We start from the raw sequence: 18,369 nt of genomic DNA, 5'->3' as shown, positions 1-18,369 counted from the left end.
GCCCTGAGATGGGGAAACTCTTCATTTTCCAGATGGGTCCAAGATAATCATGAGGGGTCTTCAACAGGGCAGAGGGGGATGGAAGGGAGCCAGAGGGAGGGCAGTGTGAGGAGGATTAAGGAGGATGTTGCTGCTTTGAAGATGGGGGCAGGGGCCATGAGCCTGGGAATGCTGGAGGCTTCTAGAAGCTGGAGAAGGCAAAGAAAAAAAAAAGCCTTCCCTTCTGGAATATCCAGAAGGGACACAACCCTGCCAACATTTGAGTTCAGCCCAGTGAGACTCATTCCAGATGTCTACCTCCAGAACTACAAGAAAATAAATTTGTGTTAAGTCACCAAGTTCGTGGAAAGTTATTAGAGCAGCCATAGAAAGAAAACTAATACTGTTACTAACACCATTTAATGGTAGACACTCAACTAACTCCCCATATAAACTAATTTAGATGACGAGACTGAGCAAGTTATTGACACTTTCAATGCCGCCAAGTCACACAGCTGGTAAGTGGCAAATGCAGGACTCAAACTGGCCTGATTCCAGCCAGAGTCCTTGACCACTGCTCTGGACCTGGTTTTGCCATTAATGGGACTTGGAAAGCTCTCAACTTCTCTGGGGCCTCAGTAACCTATCTCTAAAGAAAGGGGACTGGACCAGATTCCTTCCAGCTCAAACAGCTAAAGTTGCTATTCAGAATTATGTCATTAATAGGATGTCAAAATCATGAAATGTCAAAATGATTCCATTTTGTTTGCCACATTCTATTTACTAGGATAGACGTGTGAACGAATATAATTTGGGGGAAAATATTAACAACCAGGGAGGAAACAAAATGAACGAACTTTTGTGGTCACTTGGTGTAGCCCTGAAAATTCAATTAACCAGGCACCCAATTCCCTAAGCATTCCGGTTCATGTAGATTTCACGGTGAGAAAATATGGCAAGAACGTGCTTGGAGGTTATTTCACAAAAAAAGTTTTCCACGGAACCAAGAAAAGGAAACACAGGGAAACCAGAGATATGTGCTGTGAGCCTGATCTTATAGACCATAAAGTCTTTACCCCCAACAGAGCATGGAAGGATATTCAGTACACTCCTTGGAAACACCACCCACCCATGGCCCCAGACGTGTGCCACACAAAACCATTTCAAATCTCAAAATAAGTCATAAGACACAATATGTCAATGTTTCCCATAAAAGTGGACCTGCCACTGACATTAGTAGAAAGCATAAGGCAGCCTTCCAGCAGGTGAATCAGCTTCATCATCTCTGTGCTCCTCCATGTGTTACCCTGGGCCTGAGGGGAACAATTTAATGTGGAAAAAGATAGTCTACATCAAGATGGAGAAATGAGAGGTAACCATTGAAACCCAGCCATGGTTAGAAAGGCTTTCAGCATTAAACTGTTTTCCTCCTTACAGCCAGCAGGAAGCCATAACCCACACCCCTAGCCTATGTGGCAGCCACCGAAATGACCCCGGGGCAGACCAAAGCAAAGGAGACATGGATTCCACAGCCAATGCCAAGCCACAGGGCTAAGGGGAAGGGACAGTTGGAGAAGACCGGGAAAGTAAAGCAAAACACAAAAACACAGGAATCCAGAGTGAAATCAGACAGTCTGTATGAACATATTATTTCTTTTGTGGTGAGGTACATAAGTCAAACGTAATTATAGCCAACTACATGCTTTGACGACCAGGAGAGTCCTCTGAGAAAGCTCCCTTTCAAAGTAAACAGAAATGGGAGTTTGCACTTTTTTTTGCTTGCTCTTCCCTCTTTTTCCCCAGCACATGTGACTAACTTTTCCTTATCTATAATTCCCTAGACTTAAGTAATAATTTCAGGAAAAAAGAAATGACCACAGGGACTCCAAGGTCTCGTGTAGCCTGGATGTGACTTCTAAGGGGAGTCTCAACATTATGCATGACTCTGTCCTGTCACTTGTTAACCGTGTTGTCCCACTGCATCCTAAGGATTCTGAAGGATGCCCCTATACAAGTGAAACTGGCTGTGCTAAAAATGTGAATGGTCTCTGCAGGTCAAAGTTTATAAAGCGCTGAACCCATCCAAGACTAAATTCCCCATTTGTCCCCCTCAAATCTGTTCAGACTCTTCCAGCTCCTGTTATGAGACCTCTGTGATTCTGGTGGCTCAATCCAGAAATCCTAGAGTCATCCCTGACTTCTCTCTTTCTCCCAGAGAAGTCAGTCCCTTCTGCTCCCTTGAGGAAGGATGAGAAGGGGACAGAGGCAAAATCCTCCACTCTATGAAAATGGGAGTGCTAAAGAAATGTTAGCTTTAGTTACCACTGTAAATTCAGTAAATGAGTCCTGGGTATCTAGCTGCCAACATGGCAGGTACACGCTACGTATCTGCCATCCACTGAGACAAGACACACATGTACTCAGTTATAATACAGTATCACAAGTTTATAGGGTGCAGATTGAGCCTGGGGGCAAGGAATGTTTAAATCTCCTTGGGGAAAATAGGAGGCAACACTCACTTGTGCTGCATCTTTTTTTTTTTTTTAATTTTTATTTATTGATGATAGTCACACAGAGAGAGAGAGAGAGGCAGAGACACAGGCAGAGGGAGAAGCAGGCTCCATGCACCGGGAGCCCGACGTGGGATTCGATCCCGGGTCTCCAGGATCGCGCCCTGGGCCAAAGGCAGGCGCCAAACCGCTGCGCCACCCAGGGATCCCCTGTGCTGCATCTTTGATGACCGTAGAAGATGATTAGGTATTTGTCACATGGGTGGTCATGCAGCATTCTAAGCTGGGAGGCATATATGCAAAGACTTGTAGACATGAAAGAAGGGATGGTTTGAGAAAATACAAGGACATCAACATCAACTTATGTTGGGACACAAGTCCAAGGGGGAAGTTAGTAAAAGCTGAAACCTGATGTAACAAATTTAGTAAGTTGCAAAGTAGGTACGATTTACTGATTATATTTAAATTTAAATACCAGGAAGTTTCTCTCTGGTCTCCACTTTTTTCTCTCCATGTCAAGTTCTTTTTTTAAAATAATTTTTAAAATAAAAGTTTAAAATAATTTTAAAAAAATAATTTTTAAAATAAATTTTTAAAATAATTTTTTAAAAATAATTTTTAAAACTGAGGTATAACCGACAGGTAGCACTATATTAGTTTCAGGTGTACAACACAATGATCCGATGTTTGTATGTATTACAAAAGATCACCACAATAGATCCAGTTAACATCTGTCCCCATGCATTATTGCATTATTTTTCTTGTGATGAGGACTATTAGGATCTACTCTCTCAGCAACTTTCCAATGTGCCATAAAGCATTATCTACAGTCACCATGCTGTACATTGCATCTCCCTGAGCTATTTTCTAGATCTTTGTACCCTTTGATGTCCTTTATGCATTACAATGTCAGATTCTCAAAAGAAGAAATATATGCCCATCCTACTCTTTTTGACATGCCTTTTCTTTCAAAGGAAATGTTCTCCGAGGTGATGAGCGTGAAAATATTCACTAGAATTCAAATACCTTCCCCATAATTCCTATTCTGCTTCAAACCCTCTTGGTGCATCTGTAAGCATGAGCATTTACAGAGCTTCTGCTATGTGACAGTCACTGCTGGCTGCTGAGGTACAGAGCCCAAGCTGCTCATTGCTAACTTAGTAAAATAAGCAGCATGCATGGGAAGCACTGGCCAGAGTCTCTTCCAGCACTTGGGGCATTCCGCAGACAGCACCAATTCCCGTACTGCCAGGCAGCAGGATACATGTGTAGCAACCAAAGGCATGTTCTTCCCCATTGCTGTGGATGTGACCCTCCTTCACATCTGTCCAGATAATGTGGACCCATCAGAGGTCAACTCATTTTCTTGAACTCTTTGAAAGGGAAGAGAGATCAAGCTTGACATATTGAAGACAGAAAACCTGTGGCTGGGAGAGGAGGGAAGGTGAGACAGGGATGAAGGATGGCCAGCCTAGGCCTCAGACAAGGAGGTCACTGGGAGAAAGGAGGCTGGGAGGGTGCAGCTGCTGGAGGCAGGAGGAGGAGGGCAGGGAGCATACCCTGGCGATATGCTGAGGGGTGCCGCCATCCCAAGAGATTCATCCTCACGGTTACCAGGGAAGAGTTGTGCTTATCCTCACCTTAGAAATGTGGACACAAAAGCTGAGGGAGGTTCAGCCATTTGCTCAGGGTTCTAGGATGTGGTGAAATAAGATTTTAAAGCCAGGTCTACCGAAGTCCAAAATTTGGTGGTGTGTGTGTGTGTAAAACTGAAGACTGCTTAATTCAGTAGTTCTCAACCCTGAGCAGGCATCAGAATCACCAGAATCACCTGTTCAAGCACTGATTGCCAAGCCCTACCCAGAAACCTCCTTCTTTAGGACCTGGATGAGACCTGAGCATGTGCATTTCTAACGAGTTCCAGGGGATATTGACAATTGCATCACTGGCTTCAGTGACACTGGAGCATTCTTTTCTTTTCATAGGAAAGGAAAGGAAGGACAGGAAAGGAATGAACGAAGGCAAACTTGTCCTTAACGCACTTCCTTCCCTCCCTCCCCCCTCCCCTCCCCTCCCCTCCCCTTCCCTTCCCTTCCCTTTCCTTTCTCCTTCCCTTTCCCTTTCCCTTTTCTTTTTCCTTTACTTTCCTTCCTTCTAACTATTATGCAAAACTGCCTTTCCAGGAGGCATAAAGTTAAAAAAAAAAAATAGTCAGTGAGGAGAACAGGTGTGTAAAGCAAAGCAATGACACATCTGAGGACTCTGAAAACAAACACCATCCGTTATCTGTGCCCCTGAGATGGGTCCACACTGCCCAGACCAGCAGGGCCATTAGGAGGTTTGCTTGTTTGGGAAACCCCTCCCATGTAGTGCCAGGCGGGAACTACCTGTGAGTCTCAGAGGTCATGCCATGGTTCGTTATAAGCAGGTATTTCTGCCCCTGGCTGGGGGGCTGGTGGTGGGAAATTTCACATTCAGAGTCCACTACCTTCCCTGTCCTACCTCATAGTCATCTCAAATCCCTCCGTGAAGCCAATCTCCCTGTCCCCCAGGTTCCCGTCTGTGCCTGCCTCATTCTATCCAGCCTTTTAGTCTACCATTCCCACTTCCCTTTGCTCTGCTCCTCAAGGAAGGCCATCACGCTGAGGTGCTGTCTCTCCAAAATATGGTATGGTTCCAGAAAAATATCTGTCACTGAAGAATGGCTGTGTGAGCCCTGACACCATCAACACCCCACAAACGTGTGTTGAATGTCTAATCCTGAAGGAATGAGAGTAATTTTTAAAATTTCCTTTATGTTTCTAAAGAAAATCAAACTTATTACCAATTGTGCATTTGCTGCATAGTAAGTGCTTAATAAATGTTTCATTAATGGATGCGTAAACTAGTGAAACCTTTAAGAATGAAGCGAACAAGAGAGAATTAGGACAAACTGTCGACAAAGTGAATGTCTACTGACTTCTGCCAAACACATCAACTTAACAGGCAATTAGAAACAGTTGTAAATTTATTAGTGTATCCATGATACTCCAGCATTTGCCAAAGTGATGTCCATGCACCATGGAGGAGACACCAAAAAAATTGTGGATGGTGGGTGGATACACATTTCTAATAATTATACATTTAAAGAGCATTAGAAAAATATGTGATCCCAAATCAAACCTGTGATTTGGTGGTTATTTATTAGGCCTGGACTTACATATTTTTAAGTGAGCTGATTTATTGGAAAAGCAACAAGTGAATCACAATACAGAGATAGAGCACAATGAATGAAGGTAGTTGTCAGGAACTGGATGTTGAGGTTAGTGACTGAAGCTTAGGAAACACTCATATTAACTGCAGAGAAGGAAGTTTTAACATCAATGTGATTGATAGGTTTTGTTTAAAAGTTTTGAGGCTTTGGGCAAATGGAATACACATTCTCTGAACTCCATGTAAAAAATGATAACTCTCATTTCAAAAGGTCTTTGTGAAGATTGTGGAAAAGTAAAATAAGTCTCTAAGAAGGTGCCTGATGTGGAGCAGAGGCTCGCATGGCAACTGCTGGACATGGGGGTGGTGGTGGAAGAGGCAGTGCTAGCCACAACGATGCTGGCGGTGGTGGTGGTGCTGGTTGCAGAAGAAGGAAAGGAAAAGACAAGGGACAGAAAGGAGGAAGAATAGGAAGAGAACAGGGAAACAGAGCTATAAAACTGTGTCATTTCCCTGTTTCTAGATACCTAGGATTTCCATGTTTCTCTCTGAATACTAGGGAAGAAAAACTCGAAACTGATCCCACTGTATGATGTTGAGATGGTCATTGATGGATTTCTTGGCCAATTTGTTTGATGTTTCTCCCATGTCTATCGCTTGGACTTTTTTGCTTTTCCCATCCATGTTCCTCATAATATTGAAGGAAAGACTTAACACACAAAGAAGTTGGCTGCCAACGGTTTTCATATTCCATAAAGGCATATGAATATATTTTGAGGTGGTGATGATTTTCAATGTATCACATTAAAAAGAAATATGAATACAACAATGATAGAATGATAAGAAGAAGGTAAACGTGACTGTACTCAGATTTACTGCTTGTGATGAAATCCTCATCCACACAGGAGGGATTTTCTTCCAAGGATGCAGTCAGATGGTATTTAAACCAGGCATGGCCTATGGGGGATAAGCCTGGATAATTCATTGACAGTAAAATTGCCACTTAATTATCATGCCAAACAACTGACATTTTAGAGATAACCCAGACTCTAACCCTTGGCCTTAGCAAACCAAATGTTTATATTTCTGTTAGGGACACAGACACATTGCAGAATCTTAATGTAAGTTTGAAATCACAAGCAAACATACCTTCACAAAACCAAGGCTGCATAACTTGGCTTTTGCTCCAAATTGCCACTTGCACTGTGTGTCAGCATCATAAATCTGTCCTGGTAGTTTGTCTGGATATTTATACTGTCCTGTTTGCTTGGGCTCATCCACCAGACACCCAGCCTGAGGTGTGCTGCCGTGAAAACACATCGTTGTTAATTCCTACGTTTATCCGTGATCTTTCCATGTAAAACAGTACACCTCTGAATGCACTCATGCAAAGAAAAATATAGCATGGTGAAAGATATAGGTAATACTTAAAATTAAAATGTATATATTTTTTTCCCAGAGAGTGAATCCTAGCCTATCTAAGAGGGTGAAATGTACACAGCTATGGAAGATTTTACCTGGTATGAGAAGTTAGAGCTATCCAAGTAGTTTGATTTGGTCTGCTGGATGGGAAAAGTCAATATATTTGGAAACCCCCCAACAATCTCATTTGACAATATTCAACAAATTTGTATTGGGTGCCTACTGTGTGGTAAGCATCAGGCTAAGTGCTAAAGATACAAAATAAGCTAGCCAGACACAGTACCCGTCTTCATGGAGTTGAAAGTCATGCTGTATTTTTTTAATAAATAATGGGACAGTGGTCAAAGATGTGCTTTACCTCAAATAATCTTTATAAGCAAAAAATAAACAAGGCTTTTGAAAGCATCAGGAGAAAGGATGCATTGGGGCAATAAGCAGGATAACTTCCCAAAGTCTGCTCAACTGGGATGTGTTAAGAAAAAAATCAGTCTTGATGGTGGATATTGTTAAAAGCACCTTCCAGGGATCCCTGGGTGTCTCAGCGGTTGAGCGCCTGCCTTCAGCCCAGGGCGTGATCTTGGAGTCCCGGGATCGAGTACCGTGTTGGGCTCCCTGCATGGAGCCTGCTTCTCCCTCTGCCTGTATCTCTGCCCTTCTGTGTATGTCTCTCTCATGAATGAATAAATAAATCTTAAAAAAAAAAGGCACCTTCCCTCCGTTTAACTTACATAGTTAAACTATGGTACCAATGAGAGGCAAAATAGCACGGTGATTAGGGATGATTTTGGAGGCAGACAGATGGGAATCTGAGTCAATCATGAGACCAAGAACAACGCTAATATTCCTTATTATGGACAATAACTTCCAACAAGAGTTTAACAGATCCAATAAGAAAAGGCATATTAAGCATTCAAAGTCAACTGTTGTTATCATCATCCCAAAACATTTAACTGTATCATATTAATGATGGAAATTCAATCTGATTAAGGTGACCTTGATTTATAATATTTATTGAGTCCATTATCACATGAGATAGAAAAGATAATTTCAAGCCCCGATCATAAATTTAGAACTATTAAGACAACCTTCTAATTTTTTTAAAAGATTTTATTTATTTGAGAGAGAGAGCACACTAGAGAGTGAGAGAGCATGCATGAGTGGGGTAAGGGCAGAGGGAGAGGGAGAAGCAGACTCTTTGCTGAGCAGGGAGCCCCCCAGGTGTGGGGCTTGATCCCAGAACTCTGGCATCACGACCTGAAGCAAAGGCAGATGCTTAACTGACTGAGCCACCCAGGTGCCCCAAGATAATTTTCTATTTGATGAAACATAGTTAACAAAAGGTTTGTCGATTTTTTACTGTTCTTTGGGACATTGTTTGGTTAAACATCTTTACATTTAATCAGCTTTTCCTGTATTACTAATTCTGTAAACATCTGCAAATAATATGCAATAGTACAGGTTAAAAAAAGGTATCAATATTATGAATTCCCAAAGAAATTTTGTTAGTTGCCCTAACATTTGGTCAAAGGGAAATGGTATTAGAACCTAAGTGTTCTTCTGAGTCAACACAGCATGGTGAGATACCTAATAACAACTAGAGTGCTATTATAATTACAATGGTCAAATATATATGGTTGCTAAATAAAATTAGAGGAAACTTCAAAGAGTTCAACTTTGGGCTCATCATTTAATATGAATCACATATTAATATGAATTTAATATTCATAATTAACATTTAATAACATAATAACATAATCATAAATAACATTTAATATGAATCACACTACCTTCCTAACTTCCATTTTACTAATACCATATAGGTGTTTTGAGTTACCAAAGAGATTTTATATACTTATCATCCCCGTTGGATGTGTTCTGGACACACAGATAGCTCATGGTCATTTCAAACAAAATAGCTAAGCAAGACAATATTCTGTTCATTATAGAACATGTGTACCATGTTAGCATTTTTAATACTCTTATGACTGAATTGATTGATCAGATTAAAATTAGTCACAGTAAAAAGTATATCTAGCAGCGTCTGGAGGTCATAAAGGGGAGATAGTTATAAGCATAAATCTTGGGAACAGAAGCACACCTAACTCTGAGTCTTATGGCTACACCTTAGCAGCTGTAGGATATTAAGCAACACACTTAACCTCCCTATGACTCGGCTTCCTCAACTGGAGAATAAGGATCATAATAGGATTGCCATGAGGATTGAATGAGGCAACATGTGCAGAGCATTTAGTACAGTATTAGACTTTCAATGTATTTTTTCAATAGCAATAATGATGACAATATCATTGTCACCACCACCACCACCACCATCATCATCATCACCATCACCAATCCCTTGAGTATTTATTTTAAACGTCTGTTGAGCATGGTTTGCTGTCACCACTCCAACCCTCAGAATACTCCTGGCTTTATTTTGTCTCACCTAAGGAATTTCTTGAGATATTGCCGGCTGCATGAAGACCAGGAAAATACCCCGTTGTTTCCTGTCAGTGTGGGGGACATGATATTGCCTTCAGCCTTCCTGCAGGGATTGCCTTCCCCATCGTGAATCATGCCAAAGCTGAAATAGAAAGATGAAAACAGAAATCTTCCTGTGAACCCATTTTCCAAATTATAATCAAAGGAAGAAGATGCATTGACAATCAATGAACCCAAGTGAGAGACAGATTTATCAAATTTGTAAGAAAAAAGACAGACAAAAATGAGTTACTATATACAACCCACCTTTGAACAACACAGGGGTAAGGGCTCTGACCCTCCCCACCTGCAGTTGAAAATTCAAGTATAACTTTTATCTCCCTCAAAACTTCTACTAATAGCCTACTGCTGACTGGAAGCCTTACCAATAACCTAAAGTTAATTAACACATGTTTTGTATGTTACATGTTACATATCTTACAATCAAGTAAGCTAGAGAAAAAAAATGTTAATAAAATCATAAGGAAAATACATTTAAAGTACTATATTGTATTTATATTTTAAAAAATCTACATGTAAGTGGACCTGCACAGAGTTCAAACCAATGCTGTTCAAAGGTCAACTATAGGGGAGCCTGGGTGGCTTGTCAATTAAGTATCTGAGTCTTGATTTCAGCTCAGATCGTGATCTCAAGGACCTGGGATCAAGCCTTGTGTTGGGTTCTGTGTACTCAGTGCATAGTCTGCTTGAAGTTCTTTATCTCCCTCTCCTCTGCCCCTCCCCCTTGCTTACACGCTCCTTCTCTTTAAAATAAATAAATGAATCTTTAAAAAAAAGTCAACCATAGTACTGTAAAATTTATGTAGAAAATTCTAAAGAATGCTAAGGGCTTTGTTCTACTGTCTTGGCCACAAAAATCAAACGATATGTCTGCTTTATTTTTTAAGGATGAGAAACTTTTGGTTAAGATATCTAAGTTAAATTAAAATGATGGGATAGTCAAACTCTTTTATTTCAAGTACCAATTTTTTTTTCTTACTAATCTCAATTGTGAGACTGTGATAAGGAAGTTCAGGGTCAGGAGGTGATAGGTACAGAAATAAATTTAGATATATGTTTGACATTCGTATTTCTTTCCTGCTCTGTACAAAGGGGCCTTGTACCTAATAGGAATTTTTGTACCACTGTTCACAATAAAATTGGTTCATTTGTACCTTACTAAGAAAGTGGTTGTGTACATACACAGGATTCAAATTTCCTGAATATAATATGCTCATAATATTTAAAATACAAAATATTCAAATATAAATTATAGTTGTGGAGATGATTTTGCTTTTATTTTTAAGTCAGAGATCAATCAGATGCCCTGAAAATGAGCATTTAATATACATGCTGAATATGAGACACACACATAAACACTCCTAAACTCATATATCCAAAGAACTTGTCCTTTGAAAAGGTCATTTTGTAAAGCAGTGTGCTTATTTCAATATGAATGCTACTATTCAAGGACCGTTTGAAAATCCTCTCCAGAACTGCCTCAGCACCAGATAACATGCTTTATAAATTCAACTCATTACTCTTAGGTTTCTCATTCCTCATTTCAAACTCTATTCTCAGAAAGATTTACTAACACCACTGACAACAATACTAAGTACACTCAATGACACCAACTACCAAGAATATCCAGTGTGTGCACTGAAAGTCTTTGAACAATTAACATATCACTACATTCTGGAAATTTACACATCTGCATGATTATTTCCTTGGCATAATGAACTAAAAAAGAATCTTCACTGCAGCACAGCATGGAAGACATTCCTAAAAGACCAGAGGGTCCATTAGATGACTCGCAGTCCATCTGTAATTCTGTACAGCTATGAAACATTGTTGTTTGTTTTGTTTTTTTTTAAAAAAAAACAACATTAGTCACAATGACTGGCCTTTATCAACCCTTCTTATAGTCAGGTATTATTCTAAGCTTTACCCAAGATCTAGCCTATCTATTCTAACTAGATCAACAATAATCATTAGAGGGACACCAATGAATCACCCAACCAATTTCATGTAAAGTAGTGAATCCAGGGGTCACTCACTTGTGCCCTGACTCATGAGCGATGGTGAAGGCCAGGCCAAGCCCTGTATCCTCATTGATGGTACAACTGCGGTACTTACTGCACATTCCACTGATGGGGGCAAATCCTATTGAGAGAGCAATTTCAAATGTTAGGCTAAAGGGCACATATACTGATACCTGATCATTTCTTATGGCTTCAAAATGTTCTGTAGAGTTTTAGTTTAACTGATTCACATAATTAGTTTTAGTTTGATTAATGTACTTAATATTTTTGCAGAAAAGCATTATAGGCATATGATTATTTGTCCTGCCCTGATAGATAAACACAATATTTAACATTTCTTGCCTTTTAAAAAATATTGTCATCAACAGATCCTCCTTACAGCCCTGAGAACTCAGTATGAGTATTGTAATTTCCATTTTGCATATAGAATAAGAAGCTGCAGGACATTTATAGGCCTCATCTAAGTTAAACTGATGCAAAATGTCCACTTAACAGTGTTGGTAGCATCAAAACTCAAGGTATATTTCCTAAGAGAACATACATCCTGGTCTTTTCCTGATGCAGACAACATGAAAAGGCCTGAACAATGTGAACAGATTAAGTGCATTTTTCTCATATTCACTATAATGTGATAAATGCTTCTGTTTTCATAAACCACATCATTGGGCAGGCCAGGTGGCTCTGTGGTTTAGTGCCGCCTTCAGCCCAGGGCCTGATCTTGGAGACCAGAGATTGAGTCCCACATCAGGCTCCCTGCATGGAGCCTGCTTCTCCTTCTCCCTCTGCCTGTGTCTCTCTGCCTCTCTCTCTGTGTGTCTCTCATGAATAAATAAATAAATAAAAATCTTAAAAACAAAACAAAACAAAAAAAACCCCAAAACCACATCCTTCAAAGAGCAGCTATCAAATCATCTCAGCCAGTACTTGATTCTATCTTGAATCACATGATAGTGGTACAGGTCTTTCTTCCCAGTTTTGGGTCCTCATGTGCAGAACAAGGATATGGACCCAGTTAGTATAAAATGCACATTTGTGGACTGACTGAATCCATTTTGCTGCTATGAGGTCCACGGGATGATCTGAGAAACTTAATGTATTGGCACATATCATCAGTGACACCATCATTACCACCACTGCCATCATCACCACTGATCTAGATGATCATTAATTCACCAAAAAAAAAATTTCTTGAGTTCCTAATGTATGCAATGGAATATACTAGAAAACATAGTATAAATGTAGAAGATATAGTCCTTACTCAGTGTCTTAGGTAAATATAGAACAGCTGAGTCCCTTAAAAGTCAAGTAACCTTCTAACGGATGCACTGCTATGCTACCTAGGGGCACAGTTATACAGCATGGTGATCAGTCTAATTCTCTTCAGCTACCCAGCTGCATTCATGCTTATGGAACAAACCACAATTTTTCCGGTTAAACAATTTACCTCAATGATCATCCCATAGAGTTCATAAAGAAACACCCAAAACAAATAAAGGAAATGAAGCTCACCATTCTACCTTGACTTTGGTTAAATAGAACAATATTCACCACAGGGCTGAGTGAAGATACTACCCCACAATTTAAATATGATGTTTCTTCTTATTAAGGGTCCTAAGGGCCACCCACCCAGTTGAAAGTTTCCATACTGTGTTTTCACAGGCGTGAGAGAAGCCTCCCTTCATACCATACCTAGAGTGTCGCATGGTTCATTCTTCCAGGAACAGATGTCAAATCCTGTGAGTAGGATGGCATGGTCGTGCCTCTTGCCATTCTTCCCAACGAGAGCTGACTGCCATTGACAAAAACTATGCAGAGACTGGTCTGCATGATGGTTGATCAATAATCCTCCCTATGGGAAACCCACAGAAACCAGAGGGTGAATTTGTCAGGAGTGAGAACGTTGAATCATTCCATTTGTACAGGCAAACACAGAAACCTCATGTTTCTAGGGAGAAAGGTCTGTGGAGGAAAACACTTGGGCTAAGGTTGGAGACAACTGATAAAAAAAAAAAACCTAAAAATATTTCAGGTAAATGCTCACAATATTTCAAGTAACTATAGAGTTTTGGCAGTATATTGTATGATTAGTTCTATTTTATAAAAAAAAATAAATAACCTGACATCAGTTGGAATATCTGTGTCCATCTCATGTTGTTACCACCTTTATAAAACTGATAGCTTTTAGAACCTAATTATAAGTTATTGTTGATAAAGTTCAATGCCTTCTTCAATATAGTACAAGCAAGGTAGTGACCACAGCTTATTTACTCCTATGCCAAAATTTCCAGCAAAGGGCTTGGCACATCATCAATCCATCCATCAATCAATAAAATGAAAGCTCACTGAATGGATGTAGAAACAAATAATTATAAGATTCTGAGAGGGTAAGATAGGACCTAGCCTTAAGATAATTATTTACCAAAAATCTTTGCTTAAAACTATTGACTTGGATCAAGTTGAGGGTTTTTAGACTAGGTCTTTAATTATCCATGAATTAGGATGCCTCTGGCTTCAATGACCTTGGGCAAAGTATAAGTGGTAGGTTAAAGACAGAAGTGTCTCCCAATGACACACATCCTCCTTTCTACCCTTCTAAAATTCCAAGAACAATCTGACAGGTTGTTAACCTCTGTTGCTCTACACACCTGGACAATTAATTTTTGTCTTGTCTCTGACTCCTTGCTTTGTACGTTAATTACTGGGGTTGCAGATGAAGAGGAGAAGCCACAGGGGACTTAAAAACCTGTGGTAGTCTCCACTTCAGAAAAATACAGTTTCAGCATCAAAACACTACAAAGCAGCGGGTGCCATGCAATTAACACTTTATTATATGTTCTGGTTTTATAATTTACTCTGTGCCTGTGACCTATACTTCAAGGTAATCGATTCAAGGGCAGTTAAATATTCCTTATTTATTCTCTGCAGTACTAAGATGGTATTGGGGAAACAGTAGGTTTACTACAAGAATCTTCTGATAACTTATTTTCTGTATATTTTCAAAATATCCTTTTGCATCTACCTGCAAATTACCCAGGATATCCAACATGCAAAATTCAACTAACCCTTAAATCTGATATCAAAGGCACCTTCCCTGTAAAGCCTACATAATATTTGTATTTTTATATAGAATGTAACATTTATACTATATATGCATATATATGTCATTGTGTGTCATATATACATGCACATATATGTAATTATTTTGTGATGTTTTCATTGTTTGAATACACAACCCTATTACATTATACTTTCTTTGAGGATAGGATCAGCATATTTTTAAGTTGGAATTTCTAATGACTAGTTCATGGATCAATACATAGTAGGTATTCAATAAGTGGATCCTGAATGGTAGAATGAATTAAGAGATAAGTGAAGTATGGCACGTACAGGTTCTTGTTCCAGAAGAATGAGGCTCACCACAACAATGTTTATATCACTTCCAATGGTCCCATCTTTAAATAGGCTAGAAACCTGTCAGAACAATTGAAATCAAGCAAAAATAAAGTAAATCTTAAATTTCCAAAACTCTGTGTATCAATCAGACATATTTATAAGTATACAGGCCTCCACTTCACCAAATATATGTACATATGAAGCCAATCTCCTCAAAATTCATTTTTTCCAATAAAATAATGTGGCTATATCTGCTATTCAATCCACACAAGGAAATACCTTTAATTTTTTAAAACCATTCCATTTTTAAAAAAGATTTTATTTATTTATTCATGAGACAGAGAGAGAGGCAGAGACACAGGCAGAGAGAGAAGCAGGCTCCATGCAGGGAGCCTGATACGGGACCCGATCTTGGGACCCCGGGGCCACACCCTGGGCCGAAGGCAGACACTCAACCGCTGAGCCACCCAGGCATCCCGATACTCTTAATTTTTAGCTATTCTGGAGGACGAGTAGCATCAGAGTCCTGGCAAACTCCCTTACCATGTTCATGACTGTGAGAATGTAGGTGGTGACATTTGCCTTGCCATGCTTTTCCACCATTTTCTTGTCTGCTACCACAAGAGTTTCCACATTTAAGCCCTTTTGTGATTTTCCAGCTGATCTTCTGGGTCGCCCTGCACTCCCATATTCATCAAACCTGAGATAGGTATCCTCCGTGGGAGGCTTAGGGGCATCTACAACGAACATAAGAGCATTTGGAAGGGATTACCAGTGGAGAACAGCTGAGTGAGATAGAAAGAAATCTACACAAGGCAGGGAGAGAGTCTGTAACCAACACTTCACTGATCTACTGATAAATGATGCTTTCAGTGCTTGTCCTGGGGCTTTGTACCTAGTTTGTGGTTGAGAAAGATTCATTCAAACAAGTTGGTAGGTGAATAGACAATAACTCAAAAATACTCTAATGAGTAAACACACACACACAACCAAACTACAAATCTAGTTGGTATAGCAGGTCGACAAAAATCAATTTTGCTGGAATAGTCTTTAAAAACAGAAAATGTTCATTTTATTTTATTCTAAATAAAATAAAACACTGCAGAAGTAGACATTACCCTTTGCCTCTGAATTCATGATGACACTTTATATATTATTTTCTAAATAAAATTTAGAAATATATGTCCTACAGAATGAACACTGTCCATGTCTAATATCCTTGTTTCATCAACACAAGCTAGAATATAGCACAAAATAAGTGGTCAATAAGGACTCTTTGACCTAATATTGAACTCGTTTGGGGGGAAATAGCATAGTCAGCGCTGATATTTAAAATATGAAATATTTCATAATAGGTAAGGTGCAGGCACCACCTTAACAGAATGGATATTGGCCATGGCCTTTAGGAAGAGACTTGGAAGTCTCAGGATGTTGGGCCCCAGGCATAATCCCTTCAGTTAATGGAGAGGGACAAGTCCAAGGATTGCTGGGGGGCAATAGGGCATTTGGAAATGTGATACTAACACAGAGTTATTTTAATACTTCAACAACTAGTAGAGTCATAATAGTGAAGTCAGATAGCTCTCCAAAGAGTAAAATTAAAAGATCAAATTATATAGTTTAGATATAAAGCCTCAAGTTGGCCACTTTCATAAGTGACCTAAGTCTCAGTTTCTCAATGGAAGGAGTCTAATATCCATAATACCAATCTGAACCCTGCTTTAAATATTAGCTTTGATATCTCCTATCAAATATATATCACTGTCACTATGAATATCACTATTTTTATAAATCCATGCCAAATAGATGTTCCTTAAAGAGGAAATTTTTGTTAACACCCCAAATCCCCAAAGACCAATTAAAATGCTAGAAACATGGCATTTCACTGTTGCTCCCAATCAACTGCTCAGGGATATCCATTCCCCTTCTCCTTGGGTAGAACCACCATTTGGCTGCTCTGTCCAACCAGGCATTCACCTGCCCTTATGGCTACTGAGCCTTTAAAATGTGGCTGGTGCCACTGAAGAGACTGAATTTTTTATTTTAATTTTAATTAATTTTGATTTAAAGTAAGAAAGCAATACTTGCTGCACTTATTGGAAAACAAGGGAGTTTGGGAGAACCTGAATATGTAAATCTATACTTCCAACCTTCATTTCATGAAACTCAAATACAAATTAATTATTTCTGATGAAAATTTGTTGTCTAAATTAAAATTGTGATCTAATTGTCAAACAAATACTATATTTCCAAAACTTAATATAAAATACCTGATTCATAATTTGGTATAGTGTTGGCATGTTGAGATATTTTGTAATATATCAGGTTAAATATATTATTAAAATTAATTTCCTATCTTTAATTTTTTTAAAAAATGCGGCCAGTAGAACATTTAAAACTATTTGTGGGGCTGACATTTATTTCTCTTAGATACCACTGGTCTACGAAGTGCAGAATGCCATGGCTGGGTCACAAATCATGCCCAAGGGGCCCTGTATCTATCTCAGTGTCACCTCCATGTAGGTGCCAATGTTCTCATTTCCTGTTAAGTTCTCCTTCAAGAGCTCAAAAGGAACAAACATCCAACCACACCTGAGGATCCACCTCTGATTTCTCTCATCATTGGAAGACTCAGTACAGAAGCATGAGCACAGAAACCAAGATAATATGGGGATCCAAGACTAAAACATAGGAGATGCTAAATGAAAACCAACAAAAGCATATCAAAATCTTTCCTAGTTTAACCTAGAAGAATTGAGAATTGGTCACCCAGTTTTTGCCTGACAGGGATGAATATTGGTCCATCTCCAAGACTGATTTCAAGGGATTCCCAGTGTAGCCCCAATTTTAACCTGCAAAGTCAGCACACCCAATTACACTCAAGAAAGCCTACGGAGGGCCCCGCATGAGAACAGAATAAGAAAAAGTTTCCTTACATACATTTCTTGCGTCGTCCACAAAAATGCTGCTTTTGCAACCTTGGGTGGTGATGCTCTCTTTCTTGACTCCAAGATGTGCGGGGAGTGTGAGTTGGGGAGTGACCGGAAGAACGTCCGCTGGAGTCCAGGTAGCCATGGCAACGGTGGACCTTCTCCTCTGCCGTCCTTTTGTACAGTACGTGAGGATGGTGTCCTGCAGGTGCACTGTAGTTATGCTCCTGGGCCAGCAGCTGAGGTAACGGTGAGATGAGGAATTCGTTTTTTTGCGTCCTTATTAGACCTGACTAAAAAGCCAAACACACAGAAAACATGAATGATTCCAGGCCTCCTCTTATGTGGTGATTTTCAACAACTGTTTACTGGCCACTTCCTGGGTGCGGGCACTGCGCTAAGTAATTGATGGGTATTTTCTAT

The 18,369-nt window shown here is 39.6% G+C and overlaps 1 protein-coding gene across 1 annotated transcript in view; it reads right to left on the bottom strand.

The window, feature by feature from the left end:
- The window catches only part of ADAMTS18 (ADAM metallopeptidase with thrombospondin type 1 motif 18), a 141,420-nt gene that overhangs the window by 56,818 nt on the left and 66,233 nt on the right, over nucleotides 1-18,369 (bottom strand). The window contains exons 5-11 of the mRNA XM_038538825.1: nucleotides 17,957-18,239; nucleotides 15,560-15,753; nucleotides 15,011-15,094; nucleotides 13,313-13,472; nucleotides 11,639-11,744; nucleotides 9,547-9,684; nucleotides 6,831-6,984 (exon numbers count right to left, since the gene is read on the bottom strand). Of these exons, the coding sequence (XP_038394753.1) occupies nucleotides 6,831-6,984; nucleotides 9,547-9,684; nucleotides 11,639-11,744; nucleotides 13,313-13,472; nucleotides 15,011-15,094; nucleotides 15,560-15,753; nucleotides 17,957-18,239 (1,119 nt within the window). The remainder of the gene's footprint in view (nucleotides 1-6,830; nucleotides 6,985-9,546; nucleotides 9,685-11,638; nucleotides 11,745-13,312; nucleotides 13,473-15,010; nucleotides 15,095-15,559; nucleotides 15,754-17,956; nucleotides 18,240-18,369) is intronic.

This window comes from Canis lupus, chromosome 5 (genome assembly GCF_011100685.1).
Source record: "Canis lupus familiaris isolate Mischka breed German Shepherd chromosome 5, alternate assembly UU_Cfam_GSD_1.0, whole genome shotgun sequence".
NCBI classification, from domain to species: Eukaryota; Metazoa; Chordata; class Mammalia; order Carnivora; family Canidae; genus Canis; species Canis lupus.
Note: the sequence above shows the minus strand (reverse complement) of the source record. Positions and strands in the feature narration are given on the sequence as shown.